At 44.1% G+C, this 25,012-nt stretch overlaps 4 protein-coding genes across 4 annotated transcripts; 2 read left to right on the top strand and 2 right to left on the bottom strand.

Annotated features, from left to right (window-relative positions):
- Nucleotides 1-5,088: 5,088 nt before the first annotated feature.
- LOC103646003 (S-norcoclaurine synthase 2) lies at nucleotides 5,089-6,240 on the top strand. Its single transcript, XM_008670746.3, has 2 exons — nucleotides 5,089-5,430; nucleotides 5,552-6,240. The coding sequence occupies exons 1-2, from the start codon at nucleotides 5,226-5,228 to the stop codon at nucleotides 5,866-5,868; spliced, it is 522 nt and encodes a 173-aa protein (XP_008668968.1). The 5' UTR covers nucleotides 5,089-5,225; the 3' UTR covers nucleotides 5,869-6,240.
- A 2,252-nt stretch (nucleotides 6,241-8,492) lies between these two features.
- LOC103648421 (E3 ubiquitin-protein ligase RNF14) lies at nucleotides 8,493-15,316 on the top strand. Its single transcript, XM_008672896.4, has 7 exons — nucleotides 8,493-9,311; nucleotides 10,120-10,194; nucleotides 10,274-10,805; nucleotides 11,269-11,654; nucleotides 13,428-13,642; nucleotides 13,723-13,882; nucleotides 14,750-15,316. Exons 1-7 carry the CDS (start codon nucleotides 8,874-8,876, stop codon nucleotides 14,879-14,881), a joined length of 1,938 nt encoding a protein of 645 aa, XP_008671118.1. The 5' UTR covers nucleotides 8,493-8,873; the 3' UTR covers nucleotides 14,882-15,316.
- Nucleotides 15,317-15,667: 351 nt separating this feature from the next.
- LOC103646002 (uncharacterized) lies at nucleotides 15,668-16,828 on the bottom strand. Its single transcript, XM_008670745.4, has 3 exons — nucleotides 16,262-16,828; nucleotides 16,065-16,153; nucleotides 15,668-15,932 (listed from the first exon to the last, which is right to left on the bottom strand). The coding sequence occupies exons 1-3, from the start codon at nucleotides 16,459-16,461 to the stop codon at nucleotides 15,859-15,861; spliced, it is 363 nt and encodes a 120-aa protein (XP_008668967.1). The 5' UTR covers nucleotides 16,462-16,828; the 3' UTR covers nucleotides 15,668-15,858.
- Nucleotides 16,829-18,394: 1,566 nt separating this feature from the next.
- On the bottom strand, nucleotides 18,395-20,129 carry LOC100285029 (uncharacterized). The gene is made up of 3 exons (NM_001372162.1): nucleotides 19,846-20,129; nucleotides 19,618-19,747; nucleotides 18,395-19,509 (listed from the first exon to the last, which is right to left on the bottom strand). Exons 1-3 carry the CDS (start codon nucleotides 19,982-19,984, stop codon nucleotides 18,561-18,563), a joined length of 1,218 nt encoding a protein of 405 aa, NP_001359091.1. The 5' UTR covers nucleotides 19,985-20,129; the 3' UTR covers nucleotides 18,395-18,560.
- Between the last annotated feature and the right edge of the window lie 4,883 nt (nucleotides 20,130-25,012).

Raw genomic sequence — 25,012 nt, 5'->3', positions numbered from 1 at the left:
TACTAAAGATCAATTAGCCGATATCTTTACCAAGCCACTTGATGAACAATCTTTTACCAGACTTAGGCATGAGCTCAATATTCTTGATTCTAGGAATTTCTTTTGCTAGCTTGCACAAATAGCTCATTTGAATACCTTTGATCATATCTCTTTTATATGCTATGACTAATGTGTTTTCAAGTCTATTTCAAACCAAGTCATAGGTATATTGAAAGGGAATTGGAGTCTTCGGCGAAGACAAAGGCTTCCACTCCGTAACTCATCCTTCGCCATCACTCCAACCATCTCTCTATTCTTTGGGGGAGAAATGAGCATCAAAGAAAAGACTTCGTCTTTGGTATAATCTTAACTCATTTACTTATGACCAAAGGGGGAGAAATTACTTCGAGGGCTCTAATGATTCCGTTTTTGGCGATTCATGCCAAAAAGGGGGAGAAATGAGCCCAAAGCAAAAGGACCGCACCACCACCAAATTCAAACACTTAGTGCTTTCCAAAAGTATTTATCATTTGGTATCCTATTGTGTTCAAAAGGGGGAGAAAGTAGTATTTCAAAAATGGTATATCAAAACCCTCTTGAACACTAAGAGGTGGATCACTTTTAGGGGGAGTTTTGTTTAGTCAAAGGAAGAGCATTTGAAACAGGGGGAGAAAATTTCAAATCTTGAAAATGCTTTGCAAACTCTTATTCATTTACCTTTGACTACTTGCAAAAGATCTTTGAAATGAATTTACAAAAAATTTGCAAAAACAAATCATGTGGTGCAAACGTGGTCCAAAATACTAAATAGAAAGGAACATTCCATGCATATCTTGTAAGTAGTTATATTGGCTAAATTCCAAGCAACCTTTACACTTACATTATGCAAACTAGTTCAATTATGCACTTCTATATTTGCTTTGGTTTGTGTTGGCATCAATCACCAAAAAGGGGGAGATTGAAAGGGAATTATGCTTACACCTAAGTCCTAAATAATTTTGGTGATTGAATTGCCCAACACAAATCTTTGGACTAACTAGTTTGCCCAAGTGTATAGATTGTACAGGTGTAAAAGGTTCACACTCAGCCAAATAAAAAGACCAAGTTTTGGATTCAATAAAGGAGCAAAGGGGCAACCGAAGGCACCCCTGGTCTGGCGCACCGGACTGTCCGGTGTGCCACCGGACAGTGAACAGTACCTGTCCGGTGCACCAGGGGACTCAGACTCCAACTCTTCACTCTCGGGAATTCTCGGAAGACGGCGCGTTATAATTCACCGGACTGTCCGGTGTGCACCGGACATGTCCGGTGCTCCAAGGAAGTGCGGTCTCCGGAACTCGCCAGCCTCGGGTTCGCGTGGCAGCCGCTCCGCTATAATTCACCGGACTGTCCGGTGTGCACCGGACTGTCCGGTGTACCAGCGGAGCAACGGCTCTTTTCGGCGCCAACGGCTCCCTGCGGTGCATTTAATGCGCGCGCAGCGCGCGCAGACGTCAGACATGCCCATACCGGTGCACCGGACATCAAACAGTACATGTCCGGTGTGCACCGGACACCCAGGCGGGCCCACAAGTCAGAAGCTCCAACGGTCAGAATCCAACGGCAGTGATGACGTGGCAGGGGCACCGGACTGTCCGGTGTGCACCGGACTGTCCGGTGCGCCATCGAGCAGACGCCTCCAGCCAACGGTCAAGTTTGGTTGTTGGGGCTATAAATACCCCAACCACCCCACCATTCATTGCATCCAAGTTTTTCACTTCTCAACTACTACAAGAGCTCTAGCATTCAATTCTAGACACACTAAAGAGATCAAATCCTCTCCAATTCCACACAAATCTCTAGTGACTAGTGAGAGTGATTTGCCGTGTTCATTTGAGCTCTTGCGCTTGGATTGCTTCTTTTCTTTCACACTTGTTCTTGAGATCACAACTCCATTGTAATCAAGGCAAGAGGCACCAATTGTGTGGTGGCCCTTGCGGGGAAGTTTTGTTCCCGGCTTTGATTTGAGAAGAGAAGCTCACTCGGTCCGAGGGACCGTTTGAGAGAGGGAAAGGTTGAAAGAGACCCGGCCTTTGTGGCCTCCTCAACGGGGAGTAGGTTTGAGAGAACCGAACCTCGGTAAAACAAATCCGCGTGTCTCACTTCATTATTTGCTTGCGATTTGTTTTCACGCCCTCTCTCGGACTCGATTATATTTCTAACGCTAACCCGGCTTGTAGTTGTGTTTATATTTGTAAATTTCAGTTTCGCCCTATTCACCCCCCCTCTAGGCGACTATCAATATATATATATATATATATATATATATATATATATATAATTTTAGAAGGAGAATTACAAAGAAATTCTAAATCTAGTATTATTGTATGTAGGTTTTAAATCAAATTTTTAGATCTTGACAGAACTATATATGCATAGAAGCTATAAGTCGCAATGACCAACATTTAAAGAAATAAAGAATAATCTTTCTATCTTATGTTTGTTTCTTTTCCTACTTTTATATACCATGTTGATTATAAAAGACAAAGAGGGAATGGTCCTAACCTTCGATGATGTGTTCCAAACACGTTATCAACATGACAAGTGGAAGCATCAAAGCCTCTAATTGGTTTTAGTGATTAATGACAACATAAGATTATTGTAATTAATGTGTCACAACACAAGATAATCCTATGATTAGGAACCTCATTGGTGCAAAGAGAGTCACCATGTGCATCATATTAGGCTTGCCATGGTCAAGTGAGAGTCTATTGTTTATTACTCTTAGTGATCGGTATCACCTAGATGGCTTGATGGCAATTAGAGCATGATGATCGCCCTGATAAACTTGTTGGTGACCCGACTCAAAGTTGTACATGGTTGTGAGCGATTCACCGTACCGGAGTGGTGAAAAAACAGCTCGTAGCGAGCACTTAGTTCTTACGAGGACTAATGGGATCTATACTCTTGTGCGGGTGCTCTAGCGAGGATTAGTGAAGAGTGCCGACTCTTTGATACCTCGAGAAAAAATCCAGAGAAGTCATCTTAACCCTTGCTTTATATTCCGCATTTACTTAGAGCAATTTAATTTAAGCATGTATGTTTCAAGCATTTGCCATGGTAGTTTAGGGTTTATTGTAGTGTTCTAGTGTGATTAGTTTGTTTCAGTCTTGCTATAATGTTGTGTGAAGATTAAGCTTATGATTAGGGTTTAATCTTTGCAAGAATTTTAGAGAAGCTCAATTCATCTCTCTTATTGGGCTTCGTGATCCATGCAACAAGCTCTATGTTGACATCACTATTGAAGTTGTCGCTAACCTCGACATGGACGCTCCTGCCGACGTTGCTACCGTGACGAGTTCCATGACATCGATAATCTAACATTGTTAGCCAAATAGAGATATGCTGTCTCTACTTGTATCTAATCTATAATGAACGTCATCGTCAAATAGACAATTCTATGCCAATAATGGGCCTTACCGGAAACCTTAGAAAGTCACTTTTTACAATTATTTTTCTTGTCCATAATTCTTTTTTTTCTTTTCTACAATTCATTTTCTCATTTTCTACAATTTAACGATCAATGTTTTAATTTATTTCTAGTCACTAACATCTACAGGTTAATTAAGTATAAGATTTGATATTGACTCCTCTATAGCAATCCAACGTTGGTCCCAATGATATTTATAGCGACCAATTATAAGTTGTTAAATTTCTAGACATTTAGCGACCAACTGTCTGTCGTTAAAAACATATTTAGTGACTAACTATCGGTCCATAACATTTAGTGACCAATCGTCGGTCTCTAATAAAGATCGTTAAAGATCAACTGTCGTGGTAGAGCCCACCCCGCACGGCGCCGACCGCTTCGTTCTCCTTCACTCTCGCGCCATCTACCGAGGTCCCGCCGCATGTCGATTCGCCGCTCGGAGCACCGATTCTATACAACGGGTCACCGGCTCTTCGATTTGGGATCCACTAGATTCATAAGGCAGGGTTACGTTCCATATGTTTTGGGTGTGTGATAACTATTGAATATGAAGTTGATCAAGAACATGCAAGCAAAGCAACCCTCTTGTTGTCAGTGCCAGTGGTTTAGCTACTTTTGTTAGGGCATGTACAGTGGTGTTTAATGTGGGGGTTCTTAAGGTGTTTTAGGGGGTTATTTGTAAAAAAATCTTAGAGCCGTCTCTCCGTGAAGAGACGTCTCTGGCTCGTAAACCAAGTAACAACAGACGCCTCACTTCCCACTGTACGAATTTGTCGTCTGTTCTATCGATCTGATGCTATACAAATACATTTAATTCTGTATTTATTAATAGACTACGTTTATAGACACTCCATTGTACAGTAAAGTCTCTTAGTTGTCTCCTATGCTTGGAGAACCGTTTTGGTGTCTCTCCACTGTACATGCCCTTAAGGCCATCACAGAATATATCAAGGAGAAGGGTCTCTTGAGTAAGCTTCCAAGTAATCAACTCTTGTGGGGAAAAAAGGATGATAACACTCGTGTATATGTCTGGTTAATGAAGATTGTATCCACTGACGAACAAATATAGGGCCTGTTTGAATCCTTGAGGCTAAACTAAAGTGACTAAAATAACTAAGTAAAATTTAGTGACTAAAGCAGTTATCAATGACTAAACCAGCCACTAGCAAGCGTCGGGTGTTTGAAAAGTGTTCTCATTTATGGTTGGGAGACTAGCATTAAAGTATGTGTTTTAGTTAGTTTTAGCTCCTTGGGAGATAAATGAGCTAAAACATTTTAGTAATTTTTAGTCCTTTGTGTTTGGAAGTTTATCTTCTAAAGTGACTAAACTTTAGTATTGTGGATCCAAAATTCCAAAGAGGCCCATAATATGGTAATGAACAAATAATTACCATTTGATCCTTCCATTCCATCTTGTGGAATCTGCGGTCAAGCCAGCATGGATCCAGAATGACTGTAATGCCGACGTTAGATTAATATAACTTCCATGTTCTAAAAAAACAACAGCTATATATAGCCCAAGTTTTTCTTACAAGACGTTCAGGCAGGCCAAAGCCAATTAGTCCAAAATGGCAGCGTCTGGTTGACAATACCATATGACTTGGTTTATTAAACTAGAGTTCTCTACTGACACTCTTCTCGCATTCTTCGGGTGTCACAGACATTTCAAGCTCTCGACCGGCTATAAAATCTCATATTCCTCCTGCCTGCAAGTGCAAGATCCACAGAGTCAAAAGTCTATGTGCAGATAACCCACATTGGGGATACCTTAGCGTGCATGTCTACGGAGCTCAAAGCTATGGAAGGGAGCATCTGCCATGAGTTCGAGACCGGGCTCCCAGCTGCCGCCGTGTGGGAGGTCTATGGAAGCCTCCTCTTCGGGAAACTGATGCCCCAGCTGCTCCCTGAAGTGGTCTCGAAGGTTGAGCTTGTGGAGGGAGACGGTGGCGCTGGAACGGTCCTGCTTGTTACCTTCCCTCCAGGTTAGCAGAACAACCTGAAAACGCATACGAGCTTCTTTTGAGGTGTGGTACGATGATGCGGTCTCGGTCTCGGCTCCAAACAGTTTTTGCTTTCTTGTGGTTCATGCATGCATGTTGCCAGGAACTCCTGGATCAGAAACTTTCAGAGAGAAGTTCATCAAGGTCGATGACGAAAACTACATCAAGGAGACGGTGGTCACTGAAGGAGGCCTTCTGGATCACGGCTTTCGGAAGTACATGGTTCGAATCGAGATCGTGGGAAGAGAAGAGAAGACATCCATCGTAAGGTCAACAATTCAATACGAAGTCGATCATGAGCATGCAGGTTCACACGCACCCCCTGTGTTCAGTACCGATGGGTTAGCTACCATTGCCGAGGCCATCACCAAGTATATCAAGGAGAAGAGAGGCTCTGAGTCCGTAATCTCTCCCAAGTAATTGAACTCTGGGAATTGAAGAAGAAAGGGCCATAGCGTGAAGATATTTATTTCTCTTCCGTACTTGTTCAAATCGTGCAGATAATCGTCGGATGCGTGGAGTGAGTTTATAGATGGTTGTTTATTACTCCCTCCGTTCTAATTTATAAGTCGTTGTGTAATCTTTAGCAGAGATTAGGATAAAGTGTGGACTAAACTTTATCAAATGTGGGGTTTGGAGAAAAAACCGATGAGTCAAAATCTTTGACATCACGTACATGTGGGTCACCCAAGTGATCCATGATTAGATCTACCTCTGGTTTGTCATTTTTGTTGCTTTGTCATTGAAATATACTCATGAGATGTTCTATAAAAGCCTGTTTGTTTCCCTTAATTTTGAGGGATTGAAATCTAACTAATGAAGTAGTCTATTTTTTAGAATGTGATATTCCATAACTTTTCAACATTTATATATAAGCCTATCTCAAATTAATATATTTTAGGTTATTTAAGTGGTATCTACGTACCGTTATCTTTATTTTCCACCTTCTTATAGTTTTTATTTATACTATTTTCGTTTTCCTTTGTGTTTTGTTTGTTTCTATTATTATTTTATAATTGGTAGTGAATCTATAATTTGTTTTTTTAATCTAGAATATCGTTCTGCTGAACAAAAAAAAACTTGTGAAGGTAGGAATATTGTTTTCTAAACCTAGAACACTTTTTTCTAAAGCTAGAACATTGTATTTGCCTAATAAAATATAATGGTCCGTCTTAGAGCATATATAAAAGATTAGACAAAAAACTAGCCAAATTTAGTGATTTAGCTACTCTCTAAAATAGATTTAACAAGAAAACACTAGAGTATTCTAACAGACTCGGTAAAACCTAGAGGGTGAATGGCTAAATATCTCCAAGAGACTATTCATTTTTTGTTCTTTATTTGTCTTTTTATAAAGATTACATTCTATATGTAGTATCTTATTTCAACAGACTATCTATCTAGTTTGGCTAGTCAAGTGACTAGCCAAGTTTTGGCTAGCGAGAGAGCTAATTTGGAGAGTTTGATAGCTTGATGAGTCAGATAGGTAATCTGTTGGAGAGTTATTTTGCCGTTGAATAGCTAAAATTTGGCTTGGCGAGCTATTTATCTAGTTTGTTGGAGATGCTTCGAGGCATATCTAAAAATAGAGAGCGAGTAAAACGAGAAGGAGAACCACAAAAACATTTGGCAAAGACTTTTTTACATGTTTTTTCAATCACTTGGCAAACCAACCCATTGCCCAACCACCCATCGTCCTATCAGCTTTCACCATTTTTAAACCAAATCTACGTTTTTTGTGGGTGTCAAACACAACATTTTCTACCACCACACCACTACCTCAGTCGTGTCTATATCACGTTTTTTCTTCGCATATTACAACAAACTAAGTGTAAATTGATTTTTTGAGGCACTAAATGGATTCAAATGAAAAGTTTGTCAACTACAAAGGTGCATAACTTTTCGAGATCTACAACTTTTATTTTGACAGTTTCTTCGTCTGAGGACGTTTACATAATATGAATTTAAAATTTTAAGAATCCAAACATATTTTTATATGACAAAATGATTTTAAATAAAAAATATTAATTACAAAGTTTCATAACATTTCAAGACCTACATCCTTTACTTCAAAACTTTAAATGATGTATTATTTTAATTTTTGGGGCATCGTTTTGAGATACCTTGGTAGATGCTCCAAAAGCATCTCCAACTATTATGTAAAAAGGTTCCTGAATCTCAGTTTAAGAAGTTATTAGAAAAACACGTCTCCAATAATAAGCAAAGAATGTTGCTAAATTTAAGAAGTTGATATTTTATCTTTTTTTGTCTCCACATTAACAAGTTGAGAGAGACTCCCTAAAGCACTTTTTCGTGTGAAATTTGTGTTATGTGGCTTATATTTTTATTATCTTTTATTTTTTATTAATAAACTCTGGTCTACCACGTGAAAATAGATCTTGTTGCGTGTTAGCATTTTTTATTTCTATAGTTTGCAACATTTCCCTAAAGAGCATCCAATCAAGTAATTTAGGTCATATTTAGAATCATATAGATTTGTGTATGTTTTGTATGTAGAATTCAAAACTTTATACACAAATTTCATAACTCTATACACATATTTTAGAACCATTAGAAGAACAATATCATGCTTGACGGAAAGAACATAAAACTTTTCTAGAACGCGAGAGGGGACGAGTTTCGGGCTGGAATTTGAAATATTTGGCAACTAAAAGTATAGAACTTTTGAAGAGCATAATTTTTTACTCCCTATTATCATTTAGCACCTCCTCATATATGTCTTTAGAGAGCTTTTTTTATAAAACTAATGGAGATGCTCTAAGACTATCTTCAGCAGACTCTCTATCTTACTTTTTATTTTAAATTTCACTTTGCAAACAACGCAATATAATATATAGTGCAAAATAGTTGTATGGACGTTCGTATGTTTTTTCATCAATTTTCTTCGGTTTCAAAAGGTTCTTTGTACAGGGTCAAAGGGAAAAGAATCCGGCATTTTAAACGAGGCTGTAGATGTACATTAGGAGTGGCGACCGGTGAGAACAGAGAGGCACGAGTTACAAAATGACAAGTCAAACTCAAACGTGAGCAAAGATCCATGGACGAAAATTCCTAGCGTGATCGGGCCATCGGGCCGGGTCACTCGAATGCTCACAGAGTTTCAGTCTCACACCACTCAGAAAGTCAGACTCATGCAGACAAATGAAACTTCCGCTTTTGCCAGCGCACCTGTAGCCGCGTAGCGCCTAGGCGCCTAGCGCGACCGCGAGACGCGGAAGCAGAGCAGAGTAAAGGAAGCCGGCCTCTTCCAAAAATCGAGCGTGTCGAGATTCGTGTCCGCCTGCTGACGCGGGCACGACTCGCCGCCGCCGCAGTCGCAAAGCGGAAGCGCGGACCATCTTCTCCCGGGTCGAATCTCTCCACCGTGTAACACACAGCCTTGACGGCCGGCCCGCCACCGCGAGATGCCTCGGAAGTCGCACAAGGCGAGGGGCGCGGCCGCGCACGCCGCCGTTGGTCTCACGGCCGGGCCGAGGCCTCCCCTGAAGGCCACGGCCCCAAACCCTAGCGCCGCCGCCGAGCTTCCCCAGGTCGTCGTTGCCGAGGCAGAGGGCCTCAAGGTACCTGACGCCGGGGCGTCCGCCGCCGCTGACGCCCTGGAGCGCCTCCACGTCGCCCCTGCTCCCGACGGTGATCCGCCGCCTCCCGAGCCCGTGCACGAGCCCGCCGCGCCGCCTCAGCCCCCGCCGGCCGAGGCGTCGTCTTCTGGGAGGTCTGCGGCGGGCGGGAGTTGGGAGGAGGAGGCTGTAAGGAAGCTGCGGGAGCTGGCGGAGGTTAGTCGGGATGAGACGGAGTTGACCGAGGAGGAGGTGCGCGCCAATGATCAGAGGCAGGAGGACGAGGTGATGAGATGTTTTCTCTGACTCTATGTTTGTTTGAGCGGTTTGGAGAACCATTACTTAGCAGGTCTCAGTCTCATTGTTACGGACGACTAATTGAACTTCAAGAGTACCATGCTGCCTTACTGATTATCGTGGCCAGCTGATAGATCATAAATTGCGTGGGTCTCTGTTTCGTAAACTTGTAGCCTCCTTAGTTCAGATGAACTGTCATAGGCTTGTATTATATCTGGGCGTGATTAAATTTAGACCAATGTGAGCGAAGAAATGCACTTTACAAATTGTCCTTCTCATACATTTGCATTTGTGCCAATCTAGTAAATACTTATTACTGCTTAAATATGTATTTAAGGTCTGCGCCTTTCACCAGAGAAAATACCACTTCACAAAGTGTCCCTATAATACATTTGCATTTCTGCCAATCTAGTAAATACATTTTTTTATTTGGTCCCTTCACCACAACAACAATAACAACAACAAAGCCTTTTGTCCCAAGCACGTTGGGGTAGGCTAATTGGTCCCTTCACCAGCAAAAATAATTTTCCAAGTATATTGACTAGCTATAACAAGAAGCCAAATAGTACTACTACGTTCCGACCCTGAGATTGTAGAGTAGCAGGCTAGCAGCTAGCTCATTCATCTGGCCGGGAATGTCAAGTATTCCTGACTCGCGACCAGAGGGAGTACTAGAAATCTAGAATAGAGTATACTTGTGTGCTGCCAATTATAATTACAGTTATCTTTGTTTTCAACAATTAAGTGTGTGATAATCACTTGCTCTATTCTGATAGAATGCAAATCCATTGCTCAGATCTGTGCCCTCGAAGCAATTTTTGGAGATGCTGTAGTGATTTTGGACAGAAAGGGAGGCCAGCGGTCTTTCCAGGTATATCCTTCATTTCAGTTTTGAGGTCATATTTTCTGTACTGTAGGAGCAAGGATGTAATGTGCTAGTGTAATTACAGGTTCTTGTGCATATTGAGGTTCCAGATTATATAGATGTATCAACAAAGCTCAGTTATGGTGATGGAACATTAAATTATGCGGCAACACATGATGATGATGACCTTTTCTACAAGTTCAGAGTTGAGCATTTGCCTCCGATCCTGCTAACATGTCTCCTGCCTACATCATACCCAAGTCACCGTCCTCCCTTTTTCACTATATCCACATATTGGCTTGATAAAGGCATGATTTCACCATTATGTCGCATGCTTGACATGCTTTGGGAAGAGCAACAAGGGATGGAAGTAACATATCAATGGGTGCAATGGCTCCAGAGTTGTTCCCTTTCTCACTTAGGGTTTACTAATGAAGTAGTTTTGAGAAAGAGTTATGTAACATGTTATGCAGATGGTGAAGATAAGCGTGCTTGTCCAGATTATGCTTCACCAGATGTTATAATTCCAAGGATGATGAGATACAATGACAATAAGCATCATGAAGCTTTCTTACATGCTATCCATGATTGCATGATTTGTTTAAGCGAGTGTCCTGGTAATTCTTTCACCTCTGTTGTGTCTGCAGTAATGTTTATGGTGTTGCTCTGTAGAAGTATTGTGCTGTGTTTTACTTAACAAGTTAGCAATAAAGGTGTTCTTATTGGTCGTCCCGGCACAGTATGGACCTATTAGTCTTACCAATTTATCATATTGCCACTCTACATGCGGTTTAGTCCCCAAACATTCCTTTTTTATCCAGTTTGCTAGGTACTGGAGTTGTAAATTGTTACATGTTTTTCCACTAAAGGTAGAAATAGACCTTATTCTGATTTCTGTGTTAAATAGTCTTGAAAAAAACATTTTTCTATCTGTACTTGTTTGTATAACTTTAAAAGCCTAGTGAGGTCTTCATAATTGTCTCCAACTTGGATATGCTCTATGTCCATTTCTTTTAATCCTCATTATCTGTTTTGTTGTTGCTTCTATTATTCTTTAAATCTAATTTGTTATCTTATCAGGTGTTGATTTCATCAAACTTCCGTGTCACCATTTCTTTTGCTGGAAATGCATGCAAACTTACTGCAAAATGAATGTCAAGGAAGGAAATGTAGTGAAGTTGCTATGTCCTGATACAAAATGTGAAGGTGCTGTTCCTCCGAATGTATTGAAAAGGCTGCTTGGAGAGGATGAATATGAACGTTGGGAGGGATTATTGCTTCAGAAAACCCTTGATGCCATGAAAGATGTTGTCTACTGTCCAAGATGTCAAACTGCTTGCTTGGAGGACGTAGGTAATGAAGCAGTATGTTCAAGTTGTTTGTTCAGCTTTTGCACTCTCTGTAGAAATCGCCGCCATATTGGAGAGCAATGTATGTCTCCAGAAGAGAGACTTATGATCTTGGAGGTACGAGAACTTGATTCCGTCTATATTTAGCTTATACCTAATATATTCTGTTTAAGGCTTGATATGATCACCATATAGAAAATTTTAGTACTAATATATGATAAGTAGAAAATAAGTAGAAACAGAAAATGGGAACTACTAGAAAATGGTTTACATATGCTCGAATCTATTGGATGACATTCCATTGTTCAGATGTTCATTGTTTTCTGTTCTAAGTTTTTTAAGCAGAAAACCGTCATCAGGGAGGGTTACTGGTGGCGGTTACATTTTTTTTTATCATATTGTGTCCACAATATTTCTGGCTAGTGGCTAAGATGCCTATATATCTTGTGACCAGCAAACAAGATGTACCTTTAGCTGTCTTTTCTACCACCTGTAGGGTGATTATTATAATAGATAGCATTTTGATTTACGCTGATGGCAACGATGTTTTAACTTGCCCCTCCTCTCAAGTGAGATTTTTTGAAGGATTTAGTACAAAATGCATCATTTGCCTCCACAAAATTGCATTGCCACATGCATGCAAGTATATATGGCCACTTAGTCACACACTCATTCACCTTCCATCGCCGGATTGAACAATTTTCTTTTGGCCACATGCATGCAAGTATATATGGCCAAAAGAAACACGACGACGTCTACACCTAAAACCTGGTACAGAAGGAGGAAGACCGCGACGCGCCATAGTTGCCAAGCCTCAACACACCCGCACGAGGCAACTTCGATTCTTCACCAACGATCCTGATCCAACACGCACCTCCGGCTTTTTGCCCGACCTCCCAAACAATCCAGACCCTAACATGGCAGCTTTGACTTCATGTTGCAAAAAAACTCCACCTCCAACCGCAATCCAGACGCCGAGAAGCGAAAGCATGAACCAAAGGGAGTGACGTCAAGGCCGCCACCGCCACATGTCCGATATGGACTGGGCTTTCGCCCATGGAAGACAGAGCAATGCGACACCCTCACCAGGGAGAAGTAGCGCCCACAGGCGTCAACGTCGCCGAGGCTTTCGCCCAAGATGCCCTCCAACACATAGGTAGGCAAGGACTCTAGGTAAAAGCATGCAGCCACCGCCGTCGCCACCGCCCTGGCCTCTGCGCAAACCCCTCCAGAGGGCACCGACGCGCCGGCTGCCGCAGCAGCTGCAAAGCTACGTCGGCTGCCATTCCCTTCGGCTGGGCACAGGGAACCAGGGAACACCTTGCCGTGTGTGGCACACTGCCGCCTGCCAGAGCCGAATTCGGCCGCCGCCACACTGCACCCGCGGCCAACGAAACCAGCTGCCGCCGTTGCGCACGAACTTGCACCCCGCAAGGACAACCAACGCCAATACGCAGATCCGACAAGGGAGGGCCAGATCCGTCGACGCCTCACATGTTGGGCCCGCCGATACCCGCGGCACCACAGCATCCACACGCGTGGTACTGCCCGCGCTCGGGCGTCCCACAACACCACCATGCTGGCCCTGCTTGGCCTCCTCCACGTTGCTCGTCATCAGCGCCGGTCCCGCGCTGGTCGTCCAACACGGATGGGGAGCCAGATTTGCCGATGGGCGCCCCAAAACGGGCCTTGCCGGCCCCTGGAATTGGCCACCGCTGCCGGCAGCCCACGCGCCACAACCCCTTCACCACGAGGAGCATGCCCGCCAGTTGTTCTTCTTTCTATTCCTTTGAACTGAGGTCGTCTCCACGCAGTGGCTCTGAATGATACCAGCCAAACACTCAATATATTTGGGAATCTTAATTCTTAACTTCTTTTTTTTTTGTACAGAAACGCCAAGAATCTGGGAATGTGCAAGGAGATCAGATGAAAGTTCTACAGGAACTACGCAGCCTGAAGGAAATTATGAAGGATTCAAAACAGTGCCCAAAATGCAGGATGGCCATATCTAAGACAGAAGGATGCAATAAGATGCATTGTGAGAACTGTGGGGAGTACTTCTGCTATCAATGCAACCGTGCGATCACTGGATATGAGCATTTCAGGTGAGTTATCTTTCAGTAATAACCACATTTTGTTCTTTGCTCTATACTGGTTTGACAAAAAGATCCATTTTTGCATACAGGGGTTCGTGTGTGCTTTTCCCTCAAGAGGAATTGGACAGATGGGAAATGCAAATGAATCAAAGGGTCGGACGCCAAATTGTTGCACATGCTCATGCTGCAATACATGGGCAGAATGGTCAAGCTCATCCTTGCCCTACATGTCGGCAACCGTCTCCAAAGGTAAACAGCTACTATGTTCAAAACGGAACTGAGGACTAGTGGATGAATCCAGCTGTGTATCTTCACCTGAAGAGACTAATGCCCCGTTTGGATCCTTGGAATTGAATTTCATTCTAAAAATCATAATTTAGTCACAGATCAATTTAAGTTAATATGATTTTATACGGAATATATTTGTGTACCCTATTAGCCATATGGGGTAGATATTTATATGCTAGAATTCTATTATAGAGTAGCGAGTCAAAGAGTGTGTTATAAATTGTAGAGTAGAAACATAGCCTGGAGATACATAAAATCAATTTCCATCCCTCCACTCTATGAATTTGAGATAGACTTATATTTGAACTTTGGAAAGTGGTGGGATGTTAAATTCCAAGCTAAATAGCCTACTCTATTAAGTAGATTTCGATTCCTCCAAAATGAAGTGATCCAAACTGCCCTTAGTAGAATTTTGTTTCTGGCTATTTACATTTTTAAAGTTGTGGTTCCGTTCAGGACTTTGCCCATATACGTTTTGGTTTGTGCTTTGACCTTTTAGTTGTGAACTTGTGATTATTTCATTTATGGGATTAGAATATTATTATTATTAAATAACGAGATTGAATAACAATGAGCCATGACTTGATTGAATTTCATAAGCGCTAGCATTAATTATTTGGATATTATATATAAAGTAAAACTGTGGCGGATCTCTAGGCCATTTTATTTTATTTATCGTTTGAACTAAGACAAGCCTGGGCTAAACCACACTAGCGGATTTTCTTAGTGGACTCCTAGCAGCTTGAAACTGTATTGTGAATTCCCCAACCAGAACCAAACAAATGCCTTGGCATTACCTCTTATGTATTTGCTTGGTAACTTCGGCAGATCGGAAACAACAACCACCTCTTCTGTTGGGCATGCCAGAAGCATTTTTGTGCCCTGTGCCATAAGGCTGTCCAAAAGCCCGCACAGCATTATGGCCCCAAAGGATGCAAGCAACATACGGCAGATCCCTGAATGAGGTTTTCCCATATGTGCATCAACACCGTGGTGCCAGTGCAGTTTCGAAGTGTTCTGTGCAAGTACAGATAAATACTTGTCCTGGGACGTACTTCACTCCTGGATTCCATTATTGTTATTATTTTTTTTGCTGCAAGCATGTTTTGAAGTTTCCGTCGTCGTTGTACCTACAGTAACAGTTGTGCAGTTTACATTCGGGAACATGAACAGGAACTGTTCATTCATTCGTTCAGTACCAGATGGATTGTTGAGAATACTCGGGTGTTGAAGTTGAGAATACTCGCGTATTAAAGATGCGATTGAACACAAGTCCAAAACCGATAGAACCTTGTAAAATTCTAAAAGGGAAGATTATTTGTTGTACTGTTGGATTGATCTTATGCCAATACAAAGGAAGCTGTCATTGTTTGGTTATATGGTTTCAAATTTTAACTTGGCGTTCCCGATGGTCGGACCTGTGGTTTGAGTGACTGTTGTCATTGGAATATTGAATGTTCTTGCTGGTTACCTGCATCTTCAATTTTCCCAGTTAATTCAGTATTTTTTTTGTTCTCTCTCTCTAGTAACGATATCATGAGTCATGACCCACCTTCGTCAGCCGAAAGGAAAGAAAGTTTATGTGGTTCAGATTAGAAGTTTGCATAGAGGGGTGGAGGGGTTGATTTGTACCAGATACGTTCCTAAAAAAAGGGTTCATCTAACCTTCCTCGACAATTGCAAAAGTCTGCTTTGCCTCCCTCCGTAGGAAAGCCAGATGTTTAGTTGATGTGATGCGAGGTCATGTTCTACTATAACGATGTCATGTTCTACTATAACGATGAGCAAGCCACGCTGATGCTCTCACTTATTTAGAGCAGGAAGTGGGGCACGCTTTACTCTGCGCCAGTGCCATACCATGCAAGTACAATACACTCTGCTGCAATTTCAACGAACATGGTTGCAGTTATTGTCGACCCTATAGCACTAAGTTTTTTTCAGAGATGGCCGTCCGTCTCCGGAAGCGAAGGAGGGTCCTCCAGTCGTGTGACCTTCAGCACGCCTGGTACTTCTGCTCATTTGAGGATTGAGAACCATGTTGATGGACGCCAATACGTTGAAATTCACGTCGTCAGTTCTTTTATATCCAAAATTGTTATATAATTAACAGTAGCATATATGGACTGATACGGATTTAGCTCACTTGACAGCCGACGGCCCTGGTTGTTGGTGATGAGCGCGCTGAATACCCCGAGCTCACTGTCGTACGTTGCTCTCCGCGCTGCTTCGACGCTGAGGTCGTCCAGCAAAAAAAACACAGGGTAAAAAACAGGGAGATAAAGTTGCTTGAGTCTTGGAGGAGAATGGAGAATGGAGAGGTCCATGAGCCATGCATGCGACCTGCCGAGCACTTTGGCGAGCAGGCGGTAGTTGTAGTCGAGCTCGTCCACGCCGTCGTCCGGGAAGCGGACCGTGGCCTCGAACAGGTGGATCTCCTGGCCTCTCCGCTTCGGCGCCGGGCCGACGGCCGCGGCGACGACGGCGAGCGCCACCAGGACGGCAGCAACGACGGGGGACGTTCTGCCGCAGGTCATCTTCATGTTTTTTTTTCTTTCCCGCACAGTTAGCACGGGTTGAAGGCTTGCAGCGACTGAAGATTTGTTCTCTCTTTCTGTTTGGCTCAGTTGGGGTAGTATGTTGGTGAACTAGGGCCCGATTTTATAGGGTGGCTGTGCTGGTCAGTTACGTGAGTTCGAACTGTTTTCACCATCATAATAAAAGGCTCATTGAAGATCATTCATGAAGATCGATGAACGCTTCTACAGTCCACTTATTACAGCACTGATCATGCAAAGCGACATGCTTAGGTTCCGGCACCCCAGAATTCACTTCTCTTATACAAATCGAAATCGTGCTGTTGCTTAGGTTCCGTTACCTCCAAGTTTTTGTGCTCGGCGTTTGGGGCATCTGACTGACTGTTGAACCAATTGGGCGTGCTGCATTTATCATCAGGCGTTCAATTGATCTTTACCACCGATGACCTTGCCGCAGGCAGAGCAGAAGACCTGGCAAGAGTTTCCGCACACCATTTTGTCGCACGCTTCTGCTTTGGCGATGGCCATTCGATCAGCATTCGAGGCAGAAAATCAACATTTAAGTCAAAAAAGTCCAAAAGCTACTGCTAGGGAAAAAAATTCTTTGCATCCGGGACGCAAATAATCCCTTTTACATATCAGAGGTGTTTGCATCTGGAATGTACATAATTATTTTCGGGGAAAAATTCTTTGCATCCAGTACGCAAAGAATTTCTTGTACAACATCCAGTGGTGGTCCATATAAATAGAAGAAAAACAAGTTATTAAAGAGTTAATTTGCAAATTTTGATCCGTTTTTGTGGACCTCCAAGTGATGGATACAAGGGGCTGTAAAAGAGTGTGTTTACATCTGAAATGTACATAATTTTTTCCCCTTATTTTCTGTGGGGATGTACAATTTTTTTTCCCTTATTTTCCGTCTTTGGTGCTCCTTAGCAGAACCGTCAACGGTGGTATGCCATCCTCGTTTGCGGCCTCTTGTTTCGCGACAAATTTTGCGACTTACGGCGATCTTGAGCGTGCGAGTTACGACGATCCAATCATGACATTTGACACACACGTACCTCCCTCTTGGTGTTGTTTTTTGTTAGGTAACCTACTTCCTTATCGTGTTTTATGGTGACGTATATACGCAACTTGCTCGACCAAATTAAAAAAAAAAGAGGCATGGCCCGTGGAGTGTGTGAACAAGACTACGGCACATCGAGTAGGAAAAAACAAACACACACACACGAGAGACGGGTGCGATGAAATGCGAGAGGAAAGGCTATAGTCAAAAAAGGCACGACACAACTGGACGTCCGTTGCGTGCGTAGTAGTCTACGAAGGCGCAGCGGTTGGACCGGCCGGGTTAAAATGGCAGTGGGAACCCGGTGATCACAGCGCATGCATCACGCTGACGTCATCCATACCCTCCATTATTGTATAAGTTTAGCATATACCAACTTCCAACCGGCAAATGAAGGTAGTAAGGCCTGTTTGTTTAAGTTTAGGACTAGTTTGTGAACTCAATTTTTTCATAGGATTTTCATTTTTCCAAGGGAAAGCGAACTAATTTTCCTTGTAAAAATAGAAATCCTTTGAAAAAATGGAGTTCCCGAACCAGCCCTTAGATTATATAGTAATCCAACTTAAACAATTAAAGAGTCAAATAAATAAAACAGATTATCCATAAGCTGGATTACACGTATAACTCTATAAGGAAACAAACTGGGTCCGAAGAAGTTGCATCATCTCGGGTAAACTCAGTGAGTACCGGAAATATTGACTCCTTTTTGTCAATCTACTGCGCGCCTGACCAAAAACAGCATCTTTTTAGCTCTTCTGTATATGTGCACACTAGCCTAACTGATCTCCCTTTTTATTATTATTATTATTATTATTATTATTATTATTATTATTATTATTATTATTATTATTATTATTATTATTATTATGTACTTATAATAATACGCCGCCGGCGGTTTAGTATTGAGTTTATGCTCCTCTGAGCTATGCACTTGTACAATCATTGTGCAAGCAAGCAATACGATCCGTTTGTTCAGGATTTCTGTTCTGCTATCTAAAAAAAATAAAAAAAAAACGACGACGACGAACGATAAATCTCACAACCCCATCAGGTTGCTACTACTAGTCACCGAGTACCCGGGTTCCTGGAGCACGGCGGAGGCGGGGCCCGCTTGGAAGTAGCAGGACACCGGGTCGTCCACCATGGCAGGAAGCGGGTCCGGGTGGTTAGCCACCAGACCATGTGGGCCCGTTGGGTACTGGTAGTGGTAGTCCTCCACGTCCACGGGGCCCCACAGGCCCAACTCCCTCTCCAGGTCCTCCAACCACCACTCCTTTCCCTCCTCCTCCGCCGCTCCGTGGTGGCTGGTCGCGCAGGCGCCGTTCGTCGTCGGCTCCGGCGCATTGCTCTGGCAGCACGGCGCCGATGTCTCGGCAGACACGGCGCAAGCGGAGCCTCCTCCGTCGCCGCCGCCGTCGCCGTTGCCGTCGATGATGCTCCACAGCTCCTGGTCGATGTCGATCTCTGGCAGCACGAGCAGGTCGTCCACGCCGAGCGGCGCGCAGCCCGGCGGCGGCGGTGGGGACGTGGACGAGGCGCAGGGCGACGTGGGTCTGGACGCCGACGCGAACGCGGACACGGCCGGGCCGTACGGCGCTGGCACGGGGTCCACCAGCATGTCGAAGCCGAAGGTTATTGGGTCGTCGTCCAGCATGGGCATCATCTCGAGGTTCTCCAGGTCCAGCTCGTCGTCGTCCGCCTCCTTGCTGGTGTTGCTCTGCTGCTCGCCGGAGTCGCCGCTGGAGCAGTTGGCCGTCGTCGTGGTGGACGAGGACGGCGACGGAGACGGAGTCGGTGACGGGAGCGGCTCCTCGGCGCCGCCAGCGGCTTTCTTCTTCTTCTTCTTCTTGTTCTTGTTGGACCCGGCGGCGCCGTGCTCCTCCTCCCCGCCGGACGGCGATACCCGCTTCTTCAGGTGCGTGTTCCAGACGTTCTTGATCTCGTTGTCCGTCCGGCCCGGCAGGCACGACGCGATCTTGGACCACCTAGTAGTAGAAACAAAACCCAAACGGAACTCGATCAGCCTCGACGACGTCATGGCCGGCCGAGTGCAGCAGAGTCAGGGAGCTGAAGTCCTCCAAGTCGGAACGCACTTGTTGCCGAGCAAGCCGTGGAGCTTGATGACGGTCTCCTCCTCCTCGGCGCTGAAGTTGCCGCGCTTGAGGTCCGGGCGGAGGTAGTTGATCCACCGCAGCCGGCAGCTCTTCCCGCACCGCAGCAAACCTGTGGAATCGAATTAAGAGACAACCATTAGAGCCGAGCGAACTCCGAGTCCCATGCATGCAACGTGCACAAGGAATCCAGCGCGCCGCCGTCCGTACCTGCTTGCTTGGGCAGGGCGCGCCAGTTGGCGTGGCCGTACTTCTGAATGTAGGCGACGAGGCGCATGTCCTCCTCCGGCGTCCAGGAGCCCTTGTTGAGCCCCACCTTGGCGCAGCACGGTGCCCGGCCCTTCCCCATGGCTGTCCCGAGTCCCAAGCTGCTGCTGCTGCTGCTGCTGCCGCGCGGCGACACCTCGAGCTCCTGCTCCTGACCTGTGTCTCTGTGTGATCGATTGCTCGATTCCGTGCGTGACAGTGCCTCGCCCTGTGCCAGGGACCTGTGCGGAGCTGCAGCCAGGACAGTGGCACGGCCAGGCGTATATATACACGAACGCACGCGCGCGGCCCCACGGTGAGATGCCGGGTGCGGGTCGCGCGCGCCCTTGACGTGCGCGACGCCGACAGCGCGCGACAGGTGACACAACACAGAGCGCGGCCGTGTGCGCTCGCGCGCGGCCCCTCACCAACCAAACCCCCCCTGTCAGACTGTCAGATCTCAGAGCCTCTGCCTGCGTTCGTTCGTTCGTTCCCCGGGTCGAATTCCCAACAAATGCGGAGGCCGGAGGGGGGCCATCGCGCGATCTCAGTGGGGCCCCGTGGCCCTTGCTTGCCCAGCTGGGTGTCCGAGGTGGCCGCGCGGGCGCCGACTGGCATCGCGACTGGACATGTGTGATTGCTTGGTGTGCCGTCACTTGGACAAGCGCGCGACATTGGTTGCATCAGGCCGTGGGTTTATGGGCTAAAGCATGTTTGTTTGCGAAAACGAAGAATAAGCACGACGATGATGGATAAATATCGGGGTTTTTTTTTCACCCCACCCCGATTCGTCAAAATCAGCATAAATGGCGGGGGACAGAGAGCAAGTTGGACACTTTGCTTAGGATCAAATCTATTGGAGCAGTCCGCCTCCGTACCACTGTGCGCAAAACTTCGCATCAATATACAGCGCTTTTCCAGGCTCCTTCATACTCGCTGCACTGCACTGCACGTTTGAGGAATTATAAGCTGGGCTGCAATTGACCTGGTAACAGAGGGTAGCTAAATGACCAGTTTGTTCTGTGCTTCTTACACTAGCAGTACCTAATACTCCCTCGGTTATTAGCCGTTTTAGCTCTGCGTTTTTATGTCTACGTTTAAATGGATAACGATGAACCCATACTCATATAAAACATATACATTGTACGCAATAATTAACTAAAACGAAATTTAATTTTGGACGGAGTGAGTACTTCAATAAAAGTTCCTGTGTGGTACGGACAAGAGCAAGTGGATAAGTGAAGGTGTCAAAAATCTACAGCTAATCTGGACGTTTCCAAAACCAATTTTCGTGTTTTCTCCTTCCACCACCGGCTGTCCTTCGCGTACATTCCACCGACACAGTAACGCATCAGAAGGAAGAAAAAATATGCGCTGATTATGTAGTACTCCAGTTGACATATTGCACCGTCGTCAGATTTGGTAGTTTCACATTGTCTTAATAAGGGCACAAGTGCTGGCATTTGGTACGCACCACTCAAATTATTTGATTTATCCTCCCATTCCCTGTACTAGTTAAGCTGTTGGTATCAACAGCCCATAGACATTAAACAAGTTGCACTGCATCGTGACAAAAAAAAAACGATTGTACTCTAAAACGTACTTTCTCGGGCTCATGTTTATATTTTTTTGTCCTGTGCAACCATTTCTATATATATTTGATTTCGTCGTATCGAATCGAGCTACTTACTAGAGTCTTAGACTAGTACTACTACCTGCTCGTCAGTCGTCACTGTTGAAAAAAAAACAGTAGCAGAAAAATGAAAGGAGACTACCTACCCGTTCCCCCCACCCCCCTTCCGTACGGCACCTCCAGTCGTTGATCAAACAGCAACGATCTGATTCGCAGATTAAGTCCAAACCTCGTTCTCGACCAGACGACCACTCGATTACCGGTGCTAGCACTAGCACGCAATGTGTATAACCTGTTGTTGCAATCCGCTAGAACAGATGGACACAGGCAGCAGCACAGCCAGCGCACGAAGGCACGAAGGCTCGGCCAATCAACGCATCATCCAATAAGCACAGCGCTAGCTGATCACTTCAGAGAGTCGAGTCAGGTCGGAGTTCTTACCTCTCAAAGCGAAAGGTGTTTCGTGAAAGCGAAACCTTGAGTAGCAGTGTAGTGTAGGCCTGATTAGCTGCTGCCGAATTTAGCAGGAGGAGGATGCTTTGACCAGCCAACTACATGCATGCATGAGCTGATGAACACACGGCTGCATACAGGTGAACGGCCGCTGCCACGTCGCCTTTTTTTTTTTGTAAAAAAAACTAGTATTTTGGTAGAAACGCTGAGAAACAGAGAAAGGGTGTTATCCTGCTCGATCGTGTCAACGAGAAGGTACTAGTACGTGTGTACACAAGTATATGCTAGCTAGTACTGAACTACTGATAGCTCACGCAGTCACGCACCACACGCATTTGGATTTGGAAATCAAGGTGCCTAGCCTAGCTGCTTCGCCCGTCTAAAAAACAAGTAACGCATACAGCGCACATGCGAAGTATACTAAGTATATTTCCTCTGAGAACAAATATATATTAGAAGATCGGATTTTTCTTTTCTTTTTCCGTGTTGGAATCCTGATTGTTACTGTATGTAGGGTGTCCGACAACGACACTCCTAATTAAGCTGTCGACGACGACACAGCCATTGACAAAGAACCGAAGCTAGCTAGCTAGCTGTTCATCAGTCTTGTGTCAACAAGTACAGTACTTGTACTATACTACTATATTTAATATTATGTGCATAACTCGGAATCTCAGAGACCTCACGTTTGGATTTGGAAATCAACCGCCTGCTTCGTCAGTTCTATAAAAAAAACAGCACACCACGGTGCAAAATATGCTATAGTTCCGAGAACAAAATTGAGAGAGGATCAGGTTTTGGTTGGAACCTTGATTCCTGTAGGGTGTCCGACAACACTCCTGAGCAGACACAAACCTTAACAAAGAAACCGAAGGAAGCTGTTCGTCGGTCCTGAGATCGACACCTACATAAATAAAGCCGAGAGAGAGAGAGAGAGAGAGAGAGAGAGAAATCTTCTTTTTTTTAAAAAAAAAAAGGTTTATTGGTGAAGACTAAACTGACGCCCGTTCAGCAACCAGTCAGTAGTCGTCCCTTTCCACCATCTATATCGTCCGGAGACTGCAGATTCTGCTCGCCTTGCCTGTGTGTGTGTGTGGCAGCCAGTGCCTCGAGTCTAAGTTAGGGTAACCAACCATTTTGTTGCTGTTTTACCTTCCCTGCACCTAACCTTGTTGGCGCGTGCGTGCTTCATTTCTCTCACCGTGGAATTGAAGTGGAACCCACTCGATGGATGGCGCACGTTGTCGCATCTGGACTTGAATTGTGTTCATCGTGCGTCACTGTGTATACAGCGTAGTAGTACGTTGTGTAGAAGCAAATCAAAAAGAATGTTGAAGCCGATGCTTTGATTAAAGCTTATTGACCTGCTGCTACTAGCTAGCTAGGCTCTCTCAGCTGATCTTCTACCTACTAGATTCGAGTGACATTGTAGCTAACCTCATCGGTGACATGTTAGACCCCCCGAATTGAAGGCAGCGATCGCGTGAGAAGAACAGCACTTTGCAGCTGCAAAGCAGAACCACAATCACAGGCTGCTGGTTGCTGCAGCTGCAGCTGCAGACCAGCAGTGCTGCTAGCTAGTGCTAGCTATTACTGTGCTGTCAAGATCCCTGGATATTGGAACTGCATGTAAGGTTGTCTCCAGCAACGTTTTCTATATCCATCTTTTATATTCGTCTTTTACAGTCTACTTTAAAAGATTTCATCCTCTATATCTCTTTCCTCTCCAACATCGTCCTCTAAATCATGTCCTCCATACTCAAATATCTATATTAAATACATTTTTTTATTTTTATTTTTTATACATACGTATTTGTTATACTCTTAAATGTATTGTACATATTTTTGTTTTGCTAAACCGGTTATTTAAAGTATTGAAATGGATAGAGGACCGTTTAGAAAAACTCTCTATATATAGAGAATCCAGCAACGTTCTCTAAATTTAGAGGACCGTTTAGAGGACGCTGCTGGAGAGCGTAGAGGACCATTTGATTCTCTATATTTAGGGTACATAACCCTTTAGGGTCCCTTGCTGGAGCTAGCCTACGTGACGATGTGAAACTAGTACAATTTTCCCCCCTAAAACTGTTCTTTACTTGTATTGTAACATATGGTATTTGGAGTTGGTTCCCATTAATTGCTTTATTGTTGGTGGTCGCACTCGCTATTTATATAAAAACAAGTAATATCCAAACAATTCTAAATATAGCACCAACATATAGATGATATTTTTTTAAACAAAAATAGAACTAGTTTCATAGTTTTTAGTGATTTAACATAAACTAATTAGTATGAGTTTTTTTAAGAACAAACCAGTTTTTATTATGTTGTTTTTCTGAAAATAAAAAAACCTACTTTTAAAACCAGTCAGAAGACTAAATTTTTTCGGTTTCTGTGGCTAGAAGGTGTGAGTTATCTGGTCTTATAGTTAGAAAGGTTGAAAATCGGACTATGTTATGAGTTACATGCTAAAAAAGTATATTTTACCCAATAAAAGGGTAAAACAAACCCCCCTAATCCTACATATAAATTACAGAATTAACTCTTCAATTCCACTATGAAAGATAATTTAAAGCAACTAGCTCAATTTGCATCTAAATTCCGCTACAAGCTAGTAGCATAATACGGAGTAGTATATATAGAGTAGAGTTAAACCAATGGTTTTCGTGAGGAGACCGAGAATAAGATTCTATGACTGCACAACCACGCATAAGAAGCTGGTGAATAATATATAAATGCTTGAAATCGAAGCAGTTACTCAATGACCCAACAACTACAGACTGCAGTTGGGCTCGACGAAAGAGATGTACACTAATCAATCATGCAAACAAAACACAGCGCAGACGATAATTAAAGAAAACACAACGCATCAACAATAATGCAAATGGATCGACTGAAGGCAAGACAGAAGACCAAGGGAATACGCGTAATTGCGTAAAGAGTAGACTAATAAAAAGACGTTGGACCTGAACCACGTGTCCACGTGTGCCACATTTCCTGCGGTACAATATGACCGACTTGCGAGTGACGATGCTGCACTGAGAC

The sequence above is a fragment of the Zea mays genome, chromosome 2 (assembly GCF_902167145.1).
Source record: "Zea mays cultivar B73 chromosome 2, Zm-B73-REFERENCE-NAM-5.0, whole genome shotgun sequence".
In the NCBI taxonomy this organism is placed as follows: Eukaryota; Viridiplantae; Streptophyta; class Magnoliopsida; order Poales; family Poaceae; genus Zea; species Zea mays.
Note: the sequence above shows the minus strand (reverse complement) of the source record. Positions and strands in the feature narration are given on the sequence as shown.

Excerpts from the sequence above, each read along its gene's own strand:
- LOC103646003 (XM_008670746.3), top strand. The coding sequence starts at position 5,226 with ATGTCTACGGAGCTCAAAGCTATGGAAGGGAGCATCTGCCATGAGTTC. Across the intron at positions 5,431-5,551 it reads GCTTGTTACCTTCCCTCCAG|GAACTCCTGGATCAGAAACT; the intron begins GTTAGCAGAACA and ends GCATGTTGCCAG.
- LOC103648421 (XM_008672896.4), top strand. The coding sequence starts at position 8,874 with ATGCCTCGGAAGTCGCACAAGGCGAGGGGCGCGGCCGCGCACGCCGCC. Across the intron at positions 13,643-13,722 it reads ACTGGATATGAGCATTTCAG|GGGTTCGTGTGTGCTTTTCC; the intron begins GTGAGTTATCTT and ends TTTTGCATACAG. Across the intron at positions 13,883-14,749 it reads GTCGGCAACCGTCTCCAAAG|ATCGGAAACAACAACCACCT; the intron begins GTAAACAGCTAC and ends TAACTTCGGCAG.
- LOC103646002 (XM_008670745.4), bottom strand. The coding sequence starts at position 16,461 with ATGAAGATGACCTGCGGCAGAACGTCCCCCGTCGTTGCTGCCGTCCTG. Across the intron at positions 16,154-16,261 it reads CTCGCCAAAGTGCTCGGCAG|CGTCGAAGCAGCGCGGAGAG; the intron begins GTCGCATGCATG and ends GGACGACCTCAG. Across the intron at positions 15,933-16,064 it reads CCAGGGCCGTCGGCTGTCAA|AAGTACCAGGCGTGCTGAAG; the intron begins GTGAGCTAAATC and ends TCAAATGAGCAG.
- LOC100285029 (NM_001372162.1), bottom strand. The coding sequence starts at position 19,984 with ATGGGGAAGGGCCGGGCACCGTGCTGCGCCAAGGTGGGGCTCAACAAG. Across the intron at positions 19,748-19,845 it reads CGCCCTGCCCAAGCAAGCAG|GTTTGCTGCGGTGCGGGAAG; the intron begins GTACGGACGGCG and ends TCGATTCCACAG. Across the intron at positions 19,510-19,617 it reads CACGGCTTGCTCGGCAACAA|GTGGTCCAAGATCGCGTCGT; the intron begins GTGCGTTCCGAC and ends TTCTACTACTAG.